The sequence below is a fragment of the Hetaerina americana genome, unplaced genomic scaffold (assembly GCF_022747635.1).
Source record: "Hetaerina americana unplaced genomic scaffold, ioHetAmer1.1.p SCAF_47, whole genome shotgun sequence".
Classification (NCBI taxonomy): Eukaryota; Metazoa; Arthropoda; class Insecta; order Odonata; family Calopterygidae; genus Hetaerina; species Hetaerina americana.
The window spans coordinates 3,605,044-3,623,335 of NW_027287063.1; the positions used below are offsets into that span (position 1 = coordinate 3,605,044).

Below are 18,292 nucleotides of genomic sequence, written 5' to 3' on the forward strand. Positions count from 1 at the left end.
GTGGGTCTAATATGTCGCCAAGCGCCCCGATTCTTTAGCCAAGAGATGGCGTCAGGGGACTGTTTCACCTACCAAAGGAGAAATAGACAATACACAAGAGGACATATACGATTCTATGTATTTCGGTATTCTTCTCCTGCGTCTTTTGCCCTGCTGCTTCCGGTTTTCCCTTGCAAGGGTTTCGTGGGATGACGACCGCGGAAGCCTTGCCTCCCCCGCTGCCGGGCTCGACACACGGCCGATTGGGCCGAGCCCCGTAGTTGCCAGGACTCTTATTCTCTCTAGTGTCTATCATTATCAATATTGGGAATGACAATTGAGGTGGTTTCCCCTTGCCTTCCTCAATGGTGTTTTTAACGTGACACCATCACTTACTGGCTGCCTCATGGGGCATACCCCTTTGCAGCCGCCTAACTGAGGAACAGACCCTGCGTGGACTACCTTTCGTCTGGCTCCTAAACTTCGACCTTTCTGGTATGGATGACCCTACCAGGAGCAATTATTATTACTCCTACCAGCACAGCTCTAGGGGTCATTGGAACGCACAAGCCCTTCCACCCAGTCAAGGTTGTAGTCCATGGGAGGGGATAAAACCAAAAAAAACAGAAACACAGTAATCAACCCCAAGGTCGGTTTAATAAGTGATAGCAGAGATCACCCTGTACTAAGCCCTATACGGCGTGTGAAAATCCACACATCATGGTAGGGGGCCCAGTTCCTTCCCCTGTGCCGGTTATTGTTTCCCAGGAAGACCTGGTACCCGAAAAATCACTTTAGCTTGGGTGGAGCTGCAGGTACCCAGAGTCCTTTGCCCGGGAATGAACTACCGCGATCCACTGGGAGGGGATACTCACTATTTTTCGAATTTTCGGTGGTCGTGACCACCTTTATCAAGGAAGAGAGGGACAGAACTCAGAACTCAGGAGTTCTGTCCCTCTCTTCCTTAATAAAGGTGGTCACGACCACCGAAAATACGAAAAATAGTGAGTCTCTTTTTTGTGTGTTTCTGTGTTTTTGTGTGTGTCCACTAGTGCTAAGTGTTATACATTATTATTCACGTCCGTGAGACTTTCAAAAAGTGTTATATATATGTATATATCATATATATATATATATATATATATATATATATATATATATCATATATATATATATGTATATATATCATATATATACTATATATATACCTTTATATATATCATATATATATATATATATATATATATATGATTTTCATATATATATATATATATGATTTTGTCGAAGTAACACGGAAATGTTGGATAACAAACTTGGACAGAAACAAACAATATAAGAACACATAAAAAGATCACTCACACGTTATTTCTCGATCATTTTGGTGGAATTCAGCTCCGTCTTCATCGGAAGTACTATATATATACCTTTATATATATCATATATATATATATATATATGATTTTCATATATATATATATATATATGATTTTGTCGAAGTAACACGGAAATGTTGGATAACAAACTTGGACAGAAACAAACAATATAAGAACACATAAAAAGATCACTCACACGTTATTTCTCGATCATTTTGGTGGAATTCAGCTCCGTCTTCATCGGAAGTAATACTTCTGTTCCATTACTTCTATTTCTTCTGATGAAGACGTAGCTGAATTCCGTCGAAATGATCGAGAAATAACGTGTGAGTGATTTTTTTATGTGTTTTTATATTGTTTGTTTCTGTCCAAGTTTGTTATATATATATATATATATATATATATATATATATATATATATTTGTTTATTTACTTGTTTATACTATAGGTAATCTACCGGTCCAAGGTAGGTTTTCGATTGGCACATTCTTCCAAACAGCACGGCGGCAATCCCCTCGTCACTCCTCACAAATACGACCCAACATCGTATTTTTACGACCCCTCTTTAACACCTATGTATATCTCTAATTCACCCTCACGTATAGTTTAATGTACTCCTCTAATATACGCATCAAGTCCCAATCTTTTCTGGTGATGTTTATAATATCATATGTTTTTCATTTTCTGGTTTTTGCCATTGTTTCAGTAAAATTAAAAAATGAATGTCCCATTATGCAGATTAAAGCTTGCGCCATATGAATGGCAAAGACATTGTTTCTACCCAACTTGCTTAGTCCTCTTGGAGTGCTTTGGCTCATTTTTACGGCGTCTTTGATAATAATAAAGTAAATAAATAGCAATAAATGCCTGTCTGCGGTGCATTTGAAAAATCCCCGCAGTGCAGCCACATTCCCATGGCTCCTTCGGGGGCTCAAACATGCGCCTCTCCCCCCTGGGATGGCTATTGCCCCCTACGAGACGACTCGCTCAGGAGTGCCTTGTCCTTCCACCTTGCAGTGACCTGACGAGCAACAAGGTGACTTCGCTCGATGGCCAGCCTTTCCGCGGCCTCACCCAGCTCCACGACCTCCTGCTGGCCCACAACCACGTGACCAAACTCCCGAGCGACGCCTTCCTCGGCCTCGCCCGCCTCCAACTGCTGTGAGTATACTCTGTACGCCTTAGCTCACCCCCGCCAGCCCCCATCTGCCCTCACCTGCCCCCTCATGCCCCCCGCAGTGAACGTTTATTTCCTTTTTGTCTACTGACTGATGGCCGGTACTCATTCAAGTCTGTGATTAAATGCTACAAATCTTATCTATAGCATAGTCCAGCAAATGAAGATGACTGCTTCAATATTTAAATTCACTTAATTTAAGTTCATTAAGTACAACCACTTCATTGCGCAAGCCTCAAACAGATCGCGCATACACAATTTAACCAAAAGACCTGGCGGCTTTGATGGCGATTCAGCGTTGATGTGATTATGAGTAATGCTTTTCTACATCATTTATAAAACATATTAACCATCTTCAATTACATTAGGCAAAAAACAACGCACGTTGCTTCTAATTGTAATTGCAGGCCACAGTGCAAATCTTAAAAACATTGTTTTCAATACTTACCCGTTTCTTGTCTCTCATTCATGTCGAACCACTGCTTGTGTTGCGGTAAAGCAACGAAATTTGGGAATTGGCCATTGCCAACTCGTAATGCCAAATACTCGTTATTGGTGAAGGCCTTGCATGAACGAGGCCTTTTGCAATAATGCACCTATTGACAGCTTGTTTCTGCGCTCGTTCCCAGGGACTTGGAAGACAACAGGATCAAGGAGATTCACCCTGACGCCTTTCTGCCATTCTCGCAACTGGAGGACCTGTAAGTAGCACAAAACTGGACTTTTCTTTTCAAAGGACATATAATTTTAGCAATAGCGGCAATGTGATATGAGATCTCTCACGATGGTCGAGAGGTGACCGTGGCTCATTAGAATACCCGCTTTCGTGAAACTTTCGTAGATCCTCAATCACTTGCTGATTTTTGGGTGGCTGATCCCGTCAAAGATCGCATGAACTATTTAAATGTTTAGACATTGGGTGTCTAAACATTAGCCGCGCGCCTTTGGTTCTGCGAAATTCTGGAGCCGCCCGTCTCCTTCCCTTAGCTCTTACAGCTGTATGTGGCCTCGAAGCTCTTGCGTCCTCCCAGTTGAGATATTCCCCTGGAAAAATGCCTCGCCAGCACACCTTTGAATCATTGTAACTGTGCTCATTCATTTCTTAGGCCTTGTGCTCAAGATGGTTTTACGAGGTGCGATGCAATATCAGCATTCCAACTTTATTCAACATTTGCTTTTGTTGTACATGCGATCAAATCCTGAATAACATCTTTCCAGTTATATCGCCGAAGACTTTATTTGGTCATAGTGACTGTTTTTCATTGATCCAGCTTTCTCTCGGCACACAATTAATTGTGTTTAAAGAAGTGAGTTGAATAGCCTAAAAATGAATGGAAGGAAATCTATTTTCCCATGGGTCTCCTCTGTGAGAATAATCGTGCCTCGAAAAGTGGCCATAAGAAACAGGACAAACCCGTTGCAATCCGAAAACTAAGAAATCTATCAGAGATCAATAGCCAGTTCAGTATCTCGATTCGCTGTTATGTCGCTTACACCAACGTAACCGTACCATTCCCTAGAGACCTTGCAGAAGCTTGGCGCTCCAAGCGCGTAGGCACGATGCGGTGCATTTAAAGTGAGAAAGAAAATTATTATTTCGCCTCTTTACCCAACTGTAACTATTTCGTAGCTGCTATGTCGTCTTCTCTTACTCCGAGCACTGCTTGCGCGTTCGATGAATCAGTGTTAAGGGTTTTTTGAGTGCAATCCCAATTCGCATTCGTCCGTGGGAACGAACGACGCGAAAGCCTCCGCGGAGGAAGCATTCGATCGAGAGAAGAGGGCCCGAGCCACCCCGGCACTCCCCTGCTTCCTCGTGGCAGTCGCTATTCCTTGCCCTCCGCGGGGTCGGTTAGCCTCCGAGGACACCGCGACCCGGCCTTCGCGACCGCCGATCGGTGGAGAATGCAACACAACACATGTGAGGAAACGAAAAGTCCTCTCTTTCACCTTTTCGCCAAATTCCCATTCATTCAGAATAACGTCACTCTAAAACCGTATATAACAGAGGATGGTGTGTAGGTTCCGGTGAAGGTGCAAATGGTATAAATCCACATTAAATACTTTATGCCTAATTTTCAGGTAATACTAGCGTCAGACAGTGTCAAACCAAGAATGTGAGATAACGAACAAAAGCGATGGGAGCGGTATCGAAAGGTGATCTGGCTGAGCGGAGAAGTCAGGGAAATTTCCCGAAGGGCGTTCGATTCCTGGTGATGTAATCAGTAAAATGTTTAAGCATGTAGAATGCGTTCAAATTTTTCGCACGAAAAATGAGGAGCACATACGATGACGGACGAAAATCCTTCGGGCTCGGTTAGACTCCACATGCTGCCTCTTGAAATCTCTTATTCTGCGAGACATACGGCTTCATGGGCAAGAAGGTGATGATGGGAGGAACTTTGATTTTTATGCTACATGGAAGTGAAAGTTCAAGCCTCGAGAAGTTATTGCTTTCGAAATTCGGCGATCTTCTCACGGATCCCATGGGGTCCGTTTCTTGAAGCTGCAAGTTCCTTTACACGTCCTCCGAAAACAGTCTCAACTATTATGTAGAATCTCAAACCCACACACAGCGCAAGTAATGCAGCAAGACAAGTAGATAGTGCAGTGTCATCAATAGTCCGCGACTTGTTCAAAGTAAACTCGTAAACTGTCTTGTAGCTTTAAGGGAAGGCTACTTCCTGCCGCCGAAAGGCCCTTTCAACCCGTCTTCAACGCCCTTCTCTCCCCGTGCCCTCGGCAGCAACCTGGCCAACAACATCTTCCCGGCGCTGCCCCCCCACGGCACCGGCTACGAGCGCCTCCGCCACCTCAAGACCTTCAACAACCCGGAGTTGCGCGAGATCCCCCCGCCTCCGCTCTTCCCCCGCGTGCAGACCCTCGTCCTGTCGTACGCCTACCACTGCTGCGCCTTCCTCCCGGATGGTGTGCCGCCGCCCCTGGATAGGCGGCCCTCCGGCGGCGGGCCGCCCGCCTCGCCCTCCTCCCCTTCGTCCACGCACTCCGGGGGCCCCGACCCCCCGCCCAAGGAAATCATCTTCTACCCTTCGCGCGAGGACCTCGACATGACGCCGTGGAACTCGAGCAACGTGGACATCTGGCCGCAGATCCGTGAGTGCCCCCTCCAGTGCCACCGCCATTTCGGTCGCCCTCTGCTAACCCCGCGAGTGTGATCCCGACTCCTGCTTCACTCGGCCATGGCATATAATTGGATGATGTTTGCAGTGATGCCAGCGTTATTGAATTGAATGGCCATTGCCATTTATGCATTGTTAAATTTTAATAAAGCCGGCAGTTGTTTCAAACTTGACTAATTTCGGGTGTATCGATTTTTTTTTAGGCATAAAGCCTGCAGTTGTTTCAAACTCAACTAATTTGGGGTGTATCAATTGAGAAATGCCTAATAAATCATGAACAAAATGATTATGCTGAAGCTTTGACAACAAATAGTGATGTAAGTCTGTGAATGAAGGGAGGCCAATCTTCATCACTGAAGCAGATGGCGAGAGGAAAATGTTAATTCTCACTCTCCAGTGAGAGCACATGCTCCTGGGAAATTTCAGACATTCTCAGGCAATAAATTCTCCATTTTCACCACGGTTATTTTCTCATCTTTGTCACCATTCTGCTCTGCCAGCACCCAAAAGTGTATCTTTTCAGCCAAGATTCTGGTGAAATTCTTGAAAGTCCCTTCCTTACAAAAGAAAAAGCTTACTGTAGGGTATGGTTTAGATTCTATACAAATTTTCTGCTGTTGGGATATTCAGCAAGCATACTAAGAGCCACTGCTCTTGGCAACTCCAACAAAAATTCAATCTGATTACATATTTCATCAAAGAATTTTTTTAGTTTTAAATTATAATATTTTCAATGGCAAAAAAAAGACATCTTTGCATTAGAATGGCCTAATAAATGTCGCACCTGTAACTTTTCCATTTCAATTTATAGTAGCAGGGCATCACTAATTTGCACTCAAATGAGTATTGCTGTGAGTATTTTATCACAGTGGATATGTGTGTGCTCAAAAATCATATTTTTTCAATTAATTAACTAAAATTAATGTTTAAATATCAAGATGAGGTGCCCCCACTGAGCATTATATGTAGTGTGTTGAAGTTATCCATACTTTATTCATTAATGTTTGAGGAATTTTAAAGGGTACATCTTGTATAAATAGCGATATTAAATGCAATTATATTGAAATTGCATACCATTCTTTAGTACATATTTTACATGGAAGTTCAAATGCAACCTTTTTTTACTCTGTTCCCTCCAATAATTATGCATTCCAGTTCACATGATGTGAAATGGTCCATGCAACTTTAAAGTCAAAATCAGTGGATACTTGAAACTCATCCTTTGTCAATCCCAGGAATGTCGAAAGCACGAGAAATATTTTTACATTGCTTGTAAATCCTTTCTGATGGTAGCTCCATTCATTCCTGGACAGAAAACTTGAGCAAGAAATTTGGTCCTGAAATGAGAGATCTCTTTGAAAACTATGGGACAGACTTCACATACCCCGGAAACCTGCCCGCCTACGTGGAGGAGTACTTCGAGGAGCAGGAGGCCGGCCGGACCATTGGTGTCACCAATGAGGCTTACCATGGAAGGACGCAGTGCCTGCCCCTCCCGGGTAATGCTTCCCAAATGGCATGACCTCTCATTTCAGCCATTTAAGTCTCTGGTTAAGGCACTAATGCCTCAAATGGGGGCCTTTGTTTATAGATTTTTTCTATATATTCTCTATGGGTACATACTATATATCTTCCTCACTTTTAATGCTTCATTTACCTCCCATATAATCCACTGAAATAAGTTATACGGCATCCATAAAAAAAAAATAAACACAGTAATCAACCCGAAGGTTTGGTAGGTGATGACAGAGTTCACCCAGTACTAAGCCTGACGGTGTGTGAAATTCACACATCAGGGTATAAGGGCCAGTTCCTTTCCCTGTGCCAGTTATGGTTTCCTAGGAAGACCTGGTATCCGAAAAATCACATAGCTTGGGTGGAGCTGCAGGTACCCAGAGTGCCTTGCCTGGGAATCGAACCCGGGACCCCATATACTGGTAAAATAAATGTTTAAAAAATGGATAAATTATTAACAGTGGCATTTCAAAGTTTTTTATTATTTGGTAATCTACCGGTTAAGGTAGGTTTTTGGATGGACACAGCTACTAAATAAAACATTTTGTGGCTCCTAACAAAACACAAAATCCAGCATCCTACTCTATATCAGTTCCCTCTTCATCTCTGAGTACTTTCTTCCTCCCTTCATCCCGTCCAACATCCCTATCCTGTTCCTTCCCTTTCCTCATTTGCCAAACATTATCCCCTCCATTACAGTCTTCAACATCCCACTGCCGGTCAATACCCCATTCATCCACCTTTCCCGCCTCTATAGGATTTTTCCCAACAAACCCCTCTCTTCACCCACCATACCAAGTACTTCCTCATTTTTTTTCTTCTCTGTCCATTTCACCTTCTCCATTCTTCTCCACACCCACATTTCAAAAGCCTCCAGCCTACGTCTATCCTCCTTATTCAATGACCACGTTTCCGCACCTCTCTCTGGAGCTACGCTCCATATCAAAGTATTTACGAGTCTTTTCTTAACATCCTTACTCAACGTTCCCTGTCATCAAATCCCTCCTCCTTGTGAAAGCCTCTTTGCCTAGCGCAATTCTTCTCCTTACGTCCCTACTACTTTGACCGTGTTGGTCCAAAACACTTCCGAGATACGTAAACTGTTCTACCTGCTCTAGTTTTTGCCCTCCTATTTTAATGTTTAGCTTAGCCTTTTTCTTTCTAGAAAATCGCATTACTTTTGTTTTATTAATATTGATTCTCATCCCATACCTGTCGTACTGAATTTCCAATTCACTCAGCAATGTTTGCAGCCCCTTGGCTGACTGACAAACTAAAGCTTGGTCATCAGCAAACCTAACTGATTTTACAAATTCCCCGCCCACCTTCATGCCTACCTCCAGTTCTTCCCATGCCTCTTTTATCATTTCCTCTGCATACAGGTTGAACAGCAACGATGATAATGGGCAACCCTACCTTACACCTCTTCCTAACACTGCCCATCCAGACTCCCTGTTCCCCACCCGCACCTGAGCAGTCTGAGATATTTACAGGTTACAGATTAGCCTCCTTTCCCTCCAATCTATTTCTATTTTCTCCAATATACCCATTAGTTTTACCCAATTCACTCTATCAAATGCTTTTCCGAAATCTACGAAACAGGCAAATACCTCCTGGTTGTATTCTATAGTCCTCTCGATTAATAATCTCATTACTGCAATGGCATCACGCCTACCTCTGTCCTTCCTAAACCCAAACTGATCATCCCCTAAGTAATCATTTGCCCTACTCTCTATCCTTTTGTTTATGATCCTGAGGGCATCTTAAGCCGCGTGGGATATCAAACTTATTGTCCTGTATTCCTCGCATGATGCAGCCTTTACCTTTTTCGGAATAGGAACTAACACTGATCTCACAAAGTCTTCCGGCCACATTCCTTCCTCATAGATACTACGAATCAGCCCATATAGCCTCTTACTCCCACATTTTCCTAAACCTTTCAGTAGTTCTGCTGGAATGTTATCCACCCCCACGGCCTTATTTAGTTTCATCTCCGTTAGTTCCCTTTCTACCTTATCGTCGAGTATGCCTGAACCTAAGCTATCTTCCTCTACGTTATGTTCCATTTCTATGTCTAACTTTGTTGGTCTAAGTTCTATACTATACAGTTCCTCTATATATTCCTTCCATCTCTTGGATCTTTCCTGCATTATCTTATCCGCCTTATCTCTAACTGTTAGCATAGATCTTCCTTTCTTACTTCCCGATAAAGATTTAGCTTTACTCTACACCGCACCAATTTCACCCTTCCTCTGCAAACTTTCCATATCCTCACACTGCATCTTCCACCATGCTTCTTTTGCATTATTTGTTGCCCACCTCAATTTATTGCTTAACTGTTTGTACTTCATTTTGCCTAAGCAAAATTGCCTGGAGCAATTATTATTACTCCCGCCAATGCAGGTCTAGGAGTCATCAGAACCCACAAGCCCTTCCACCTCATCAAGGTTGTAGTCCAGGGAGGGCATTTCAAATTACAGGCATTAATATATCACATAAAAATATAATGTTCCTCAAAGTTTTCATTCAAAATTATTTTTATCTTTACGTCTTGAAAATATATTTTGCTAAATTTTTTGGGGGAATCTTACAAAAACTCGTTATGACATTATTGAATTTTATTATTTTGGTACCTGCTCAGTAAGGGTACCTTTGCTCTAGATCCCCTTTGCATGCCACCGAGTGCATAGCTTAGCATGATGACTAGAGGTCCCTAACATGAAAACTTGGAACCAAATAAACATGGCAAATAAAAGTAGGGGTCATGAAAATCCAATAATTTTACAGAAGCAACAAGTGGAAGCTGTGGAAGAAGCTGGAAATGAGTTAATTGTTTTTTTTTAACGAGGGATTTTCTGCCAATTGGATCTCTGAAGCAAATGAAGATTTTCTATTCCCCAAATGACTATTTACTATAGCTATTATTATGAAGTTTATGGGAAAAGATTAACCCCAGCCATAATCTAAATGGTGGGCAAAGGAGATAGTGAGGAAATATTCAGAGAAAAATTAAGGTGGGTTAGAACAGAACAAACCAACATACATTAACAAAACACACTCTAGCTGAGGTGTACTAGACTGCATTGACCCTCGTCCATCTCAAGCACCCACACACACAGGGCTTACAAGAGCTTTCTCCCTACACCAACGGCCCACCAAATGAATAGTTAAATTCTTACCTCATTTTTAAAATGGTATGGCAGATTGTTAAACAATTTTATGCTCACTGATGTTGATTCTTCAGCTACAATACATAGGTTTGATGTTTCAAAATGTATATCCTCTGGTATTGTGACAGTGATAACTAGTATTCATTATAAAGTCGCTCTTGTTTCTTAGCATAAGTCATTACATGAGAGATATATATTCAATTTACAGTGCATATTACCAAATATTTAAAAAGATGTTGGTAATGAGCATAAAAAGAGGTCAGCATGGTATATTTAAATTTTAGGAAATCTATGAATAAGCATGAATAATATTGTGAATCACATGTATGCTTCATTTAATAAGTCAATAGAAAATATTTCATAGAAATAAATTTTCAATTTCTTATGCATACTGTTCCATAAAAATATTATTGTGTGAAGGTGCCTAATGAACTAATGCTATCCCTGTAAAAGGGACAGAATTCTCTAAACCAGGTTCTCTCAATATTAAATCCATGAATTCATGAGCATTCTCTCTTCCTGTGACTGTTTTACTTATCACTATCCAGTAATGACAATTTTCTTACTAGATTGTATAATGCCATCACCTTATTACTTGTGTAATCAAGTTAAGCTCATAATGTGTAGACATTATGATGATCTAAAACTAATGACCTCCCCCATGGCCCTCATTGGGACTCTCTACTCTGTGTATGCCAAGCACTAAGAATTCCATGAGAACAGACTCTGGGTGCAGTGCTTAGTGCTTAACATGAAACTGTATATGTATAGCATATTTGGAGTGAATACACTCTAATTATAGTTCTACTGACATGATGCCAAATAACTCAGTAGAGTAGACAGTACTAAAGTATGGTTTTTCTTCATTTCCTATAATTTGTTGGTACCAACTTATTCTTACCTATATGTGCTTACCATAATACATATGGGGTAATAGCAGACATTTTATTGGACTTCATTTTACTCTATTATTTGATTCTCTTCATCAATAATAATTAGATTCCAGATATGCCCACCCTTCTCCTTGTTATGATGTGCCAATGGAAAAGAGATTTAAATATTTCAAAATGCATTTTATGTGAATAAGGACTCATCTACCTCCATGAAATTAATATATCTTCGTTCCTATTGCTGAAGTCAGCTCATTGACACCTGAGGAACTGTCACAAATTCTTCTTACTTGTCAATAAAACGGAGTTCATTGTAATGCATACTACTTCATTTTCATTGCAACTAGGATCCTATATTGATATAATTTTTGACAATATAATTTTACCTATGAGATAGATGAAAAATTGTTTGCATAAATAATAATAAGAGTGTTGCAGGGGTGCCCATTCTATACTATTGTTGGAAATATTTAAAGTTTTGGAAGAATAATATCATTCATATGTTTGCATTATAAAACATTTACATGAAATATCTACAGTTTTTATTATTTAATTATAATTTACATAAGTATTCCCTTGCAATTGAGATCATATTTGTACTCCTTTTCTCCTTATTCGGTCTCTAAAGAGCTGTGAAAAACTGTACTCTCAAAGAACATGTCATTTAACATGCCAAAAAGTTGAACAATCACATTGTTTCACAATTGGAGTCAAATGTTCTGATGATTTACACAGCTATTCATTCACTTTCTTGTTATTGAATCACTCAGATTCCTGAGGATAATTGCATAGAGCATCAATACAAAATTGGTAGCCAAGTGAATACCGGATATGATGGAAGAGTGATGAGAACTTCACTCATGGCATATCATACTTCTCCTTCCAGGTCCATTCCTGCCTTGCCAAGACCTTTTTGATTGGTGGACGCTGCGCTGTGGTGTGTGGATTGTGTTCCTTCTTGCTATGTTGGGTAATGGAACTGTGGTCTTTGTGTTGATCTTCTCCCGGAGCAAGATGGACGTGCCCCGGTTTCTCGTGTGCAACCTCGCAATGGCTGACTTTTTCATGGGAATATACCTTGGTAAAGAATTTCTTAATTACCCTCAAAACCGTCTATTTTGGCTCATGGGATTTGTTCATGGTTTCCTAAAAATTATTTCCTGAAATTATTGAAAAAGTCATTTTCTGCATCATATGTATATATGGTTGCTGTAAACAATGTATATGTTTATGAAAGCCTCACGAAAATTATCAGTGCAAAGATTACTTCTAATTAATATTTCACTGGGAAAAAATATCTATTATCAAGTTAGTATGAATAGTCCTTCGTGATGACCTTAATCCCTTGTACTCATCTGGTAGCACATTTGACAAACTGCAACAGCAGATGGGATAGTAATCCCTGCAAATTAAAGGATCATCTTGCAGATTCAATCATGCCCATTATGCACAATTCATTGTATGGTAGGTTTCATTTGATTTTGTATCGAATATGGGCTTAGACGAGGATGTCACTGAAGTCATATCGTGAGCATTGATTCAAGCAAACAAAGTTAGTAGTTAAAGAAAATATCACTTTTAAATATGGAAGGAAGTAGGAGTGTAAAACTTTTGACTCCCTGAATGCCAGGTTTCCTGGCTGTTGTGGATGCCTCAACCCTGGGAGAGTTCCGCAAATATGCCATCCCTTGGCAGATGTCAGCTGGTTGCCGCCTGGCTGGCTTTCTCGGTGTCCTCTCATCAGAGCTCTCTGTTTACACTCTGGCCGTCATCACGCTGGAGAGGAACTATGCCATCACACATGCCATGCACTTGAACAAGAGACTCTCCCTCAAGCATGCTGCATACATCATGGCAGTTGGCTGGAGCTTTGCTCTTGTCATGGCCCTCCTGCCTCTTGTTGGGGTCAGTGACTACAGGTGAGAGGAACCAGAGGGCCCTTCCAATGGTGCTCCACATCAAATTCATGCAGAAAACCCCTCACTAACCAATGGCAAGAAGGTTATATGGGAAAAAAGTCATTGTTACCTCATTTGAGAAATGTCAACTTTTGCTTTCTATAGTCCATAAATGCTACTATGCATTCACTTCTATTCTTCTTACTAATGCCTCATGGTTTCAAGGCTGTTGGTAAGTTGGGTGCTTACTGTATTCAGTAAATCTGAGTTCATGGAATACATTAAAATATATTATCTGCTGGATTTATATCAAAGATGTGTGCTCTGAAATGTGTAGCATCGATAAAATTGATCCAGATGGTGGCTGAAATGATTCTTGAATTTAGCAACAAAAGATATATATATATATATATATATATATATATATATATATATATATATATATATATATATATATATATATTATTAGGTAATCTACCGGTTGAGGTAGGTTTACATAATTACTAATTAAATAATTTGTGACCCCTAGCAAAACACAACACCATACTTTACATCAGGTCCCTCTTCAGCTCTGAGTACCTTCTTCCTCCCTTCATCCCGTCCTAACATCCCTATCCTGTTCCTTCCCTTTCCTCTTTTGCCCAACATTCTCCCCTCTATCACAGTCTTCAACATCCCACTACTGGTTAATACCCCCTTCATCCACTTTTCCTGCCTCCATAGGATTTATCCCAACAAACCCCTCTCTTCGCCCACCATACCAAGTACTTCCTCATTTGTTTTCTTCTCTGTCCATTTCACCTTCTCCATTCTTCTCCAAACCCACATTTCAAAAGCCACCAATCTACGTCTATCCTCCTGCTTCAATGACCAAGTTTCCGCGCCGTACATAGCTACGCTCCATATCAAAGTTTTTACAAGTCTTTTCTTAACATCCTTACTCAACGTCCCTGTCATCAACTCCCTCTGCCTTGTGAAAGCCTCTTTGCCTAGCGCAATTCTTCTCCTTGCGTCCCTACTACTTTGACCGTGTTGGTCCAAAACACTACCGAGATACGTAAACTGTTCTACCTGCTCTAGTTTTTGCCCTCCTATTTTAATTTTTAGCTTAGCCTTTTTCTTTCTAGAAAATCACATAACCTTTGTTTTATTAATATTGATTTTCATCCCATACCTGTCGCACTGAATTTCCAATTCACTCAGCAATGCTTGCAAACCCTTGGCTGACTGACCAACTGAAGCTTGGTCATCAGCAAACCTAACTGATTTTACGAATTCCCCGCCCACTTTCATTCCTACCTCCAGTTCTTCCCATGCCTCTTTGATCATTTCCTCTGCATACAGGTTGAACAGCAACAGTGATAATGGGCAACCCTGCTTGACACCTCTTCCTAACACTGCCCATCCGGACTCCCCGTTCCCCACTCACACCTGAGCAGTCTGAGACATGTACAGGTTCCGGATTAGCTTCCTGTCCCTCCAATCTATTCCTATTTTCTACAATATACTCATTAGTTTTCCCCAATTCACTCTATCAAATGCTTTTTCAAAGTCTACAAAACAGGCAAATACCTCCTGGTTGAATTTTATATTTCTCTCGATTAATAATCTCATTACTGCAATGGCATCACGCTTACCTCTCCCCTTTCTAAACCCAAACTGATCATCCCCTAAGTAATCATTTGCCCTACTCTCCATTCTTTTGTTGATAATCCTGAGAACCACTTTAGCTGTATGGAAAATCAAACTTATTGTTCTGTAGTCCTTACATGATGCCTTCCTCATATATGCTACATATCAGTCCATATAGGCTCCTCATCCCCATTTTCCTAAACCCCTAAGTGGTTCTAAAGGAATGTTGTCCACTCCCTCAGCCTCATTTGATTTCATTTCCTGTAATGCCCTTTCTATCGCACCATTGAGTAAGCTTGCATGTAAGCTATCTTCATCTACACCATATTCTGTTTCCATGTCTTAACTTGCTGGCCTACTGTCTTAGCCATGTAAGTCCTCTATATATTCTTTCCATCTCTCTTACATCTTTTCTGGTTCCATTGATAATTTTCTTGGATTTATTGTACTGAATGAGAGGATTTCCCCTTCTTGCGTCCAGGCTGTACTCTCACCTTTCTGTAAAGCGCATAAGTTTCACCCTTCCTTTGTGTACTTGGCATATCCTCACACTGCATCTTACACCAAGCTTCTTTGTCCCTATTAGTTTCCACCTCAGTTTATTGTTCAATTGATTGTTCTTTTTTTATCTAACTCTGTGTTTTCGATATTCCAATTCCTTCTCTTGCCTATCCGTCTAATGATCACACCAGTAATCCAAGGTTTTCTTACCTTTTCCTATTCACTGTCCCTATTGATTCATTTGCAGCTTTCAATATCCCTTTTTTGATATGTTTCCATATTTCCTCTATAATACCCAACTCCCTTTCCTCAATCATGATTTTCTCTACAGCCTACCGATATTCCTTCCTTGTCATTCCTTTTAATGCTCTTATGTTCCATTTTCTAAACCATCTTCCCTTTTAATCTTTTTTTAATCCTATACTACACTTCATTTATACTAAATTATGATCTGAATCCAAATCCGCTCCCAGGAAATTATGTGAATTGATCATGCTGTCCCTAAATCAATGCCTAATCGTAATAAAGTCCAACTGATATCTTCCTGAGTACCCCAGCATTTTTATGGGCACCTATGCCTTTTGTGATGCATAAACCATGTTTATTAAATGAAGAACACAATGTATCTTTCCACTGTCCTTTATTCACGTACAACTAGTTTCAACGCATCATCATAAGGTACCTTGTAAGCATCATCATCAGGTACCAAAGGTACCTGATGATGATGCTTGAGTATTGAAACTAGTTGTATGTGAATGAAGGACAGTGGAAAGATACATTGTGTTCTTCATTTAATAAACATGAACTTCCACAAAGTTGAGCCGGGAAAAATTGAATATTAGTAAACCGTGTGTTTGTTATGATTAACTTTTGTCTCCTTCAGAACTTTATTGCTTTCTCCATGCAGTCATCACTTGTTCCTAAACCATAGTCTCCCACCTAATTGTCATCCCCAAACCCCTCTGTCACATTCCAGTTCCCTGTCACTATCAAATGTTTCCTTCCAATAACACTTGCAATTATTACCTCTGGTCACACATTCCTACAACCTGGCGACTTCTTCTTCCCTATGATTGGTTGGCAACACGTATACCTGTACAGTGATATATTTTGTTCAGCCTTTACTTCCTCTAATAATATTACCACTTGCTGGTCCTGTTTACTGAAATTCTTCTTACCTTTTTATTCCATGTTATTACAACCCCTCGCTGGCTCTCCTCCACTCCACTGTATATTACTCTATATCTATCACTCCATTCATTCCCGCTATCTTGACATCTCACCTCACATATGTGGACCTAAAATCCCTTTATTTCCTCTCTCCATCTCTCACTTTGTATTTTCTATTTCCCTGTCCTCAGCATCATCCTAACAATCTAAGTCCCTTTTCTAACTTATTCAGTCTTCCTCGGTTCTTCTATGCTGCTGCTACTATTGATTCTCATTTGAAAGGTTTTTTTGAGATAACAACCATAAAAGCCTTGCTTTGCCTGCTACCAGGCACAACACCTGGCCCTGCAGGCTGAGTCCCACCTGGGCTCTTACTCTTAATCTACATCAAGCAATGATTCTCAGAATAGTTAATTGAGGTGATTTCCCATTGCCTTCCTCATTAGTGCTTCTAACATGACACCATTACTCAAATCATTCAGTGAGGCGGCTGTAAATGCATCTGACTCAACTCAGAAATTGCCTTACTGAGGAAAAGATGCTGCATAGACCACCTTTGGATTGGCTGCTATCTGCAAACTTTTGATCAGCTCAGTGCATGAGGTCATCAGAATCCACAAGCCTATGCATCATGCCAAGAATATAGTTCATAAGGAAGGAACCTGCCTGAGTATATCCTCACAAATGCTGTCATGGTTCTGGAATTTTTCCACTTTTTCATTCTCAATGTGTATATATTCTTGCCACAAAGGGACCACAAATACCTTTCCAATCAATCATCCATTCTATCCCTGGTAACTTCTTCTGTTCAGTGATAGCAACATCTTGTCTGGCAAGTTTCACACCTCCATTTTTCCTTTAGGCCATTTTCCATTCTCACTATTATTCTATTGGACCCATACATTTTCCAATGAAAACTCGCCTATTACAATGTAAGTAGTTATGTAGTAGATACATATATATTCAAATGATGAAGTTAATACATTGTTATTCAAATACTGGCATTAAACAAGTGTTAATTAAAGAGAAAATATCCAAATATTGAAGAGAATATTCCGAAAATAATTGTTGAAAATGTTTACAAATTTAATTAAGCCCTTAACCGGGTGCTGTCTCCTGACAATTAACTTCCAATGTGTGCCAATTAGAGAGATTGAATTACAGAGATTGAATATAGAGTGGGAACATTGTTTTAATTTTCATGCATTAATTTCCGTGTTACTTCATATTTAATCTAAAATCGACAATTTGTTTATTTATTTAAACATTTCATCCCAATGGAATGAAACTGCAGAGCAGATGGCATTTCGCGTTTTATCCTGAATAGTCGGCAATCCAGAGGTCTCCGGAGTGTTTCCTCGCATGAGGTCCGGGGGAAGTCGTCCCCAATTCGTGCAAAACGTACAATGAATGTATTTCTGGATAAGGAATCGATTCCTCCTCATGCCTAACTTCCCCAGCTAATCAAGTATCATAAGCCTTCGGGAAAGGGTTGTGTGACCATCTCCAATTTATTTTATTTCTGTTAACAAGGAAACCTAAAGATATTAGATGTAAGAATGTTCAGAATATAGACTTTCAAATCCTGTTGCAAATCCTATTTTTGTGATTATTATTTAAATTTTACGGAAAAAGCCTAGCATTCAATCCTGTCTATATTTTTTAAATATAGTCACACTTGACCTTACAGCTAAAACTCAAAATCTAAATAAATAGAAAATTAATTGTGTTAATGTCGAGTGGGAATTTGGCATTATTACGTTCTGCTACAATCATATGATCAAGAGCCGAAATAGCTATACGATTGACGCTGTGATTTTTTCGGATATTTTCTACGGGCGCTCAAT

General features: G+C 40.3%; 1 protein-coding gene across 1 annotated transcript in view; it reads left to right on the forward strand.

Moving 5' to 3' along the window:
* Positions 1–18,292, forward strand: part of rk (G-protein coupled receptor rickets) — a 153,017-nt gene that overhangs the window by 131,727 nt on the left and 2,998 nt on the right. The window contains exons 9-14 of the mRNA XM_071591471.1: positions 2,370–2,513; positions 3,159–3,230; positions 5,276–5,643; positions 6,983–7,168; positions 12,131–12,325; positions 12,875–13,163. Coding sequence (XP_071447572.1) covers positions 2,370–2,513; positions 3,159–3,230; positions 5,276–5,643; positions 6,983–7,168; positions 12,131–12,325; positions 12,875–13,163 — 1,254 coding nt within the window. The remainder of the gene's footprint in view (positions 1–2,369; positions 2,514–3,158; positions 3,231–5,275; positions 5,644–6,982; positions 7,169–12,130; positions 12,326–12,874; positions 13,164–18,292) is intronic.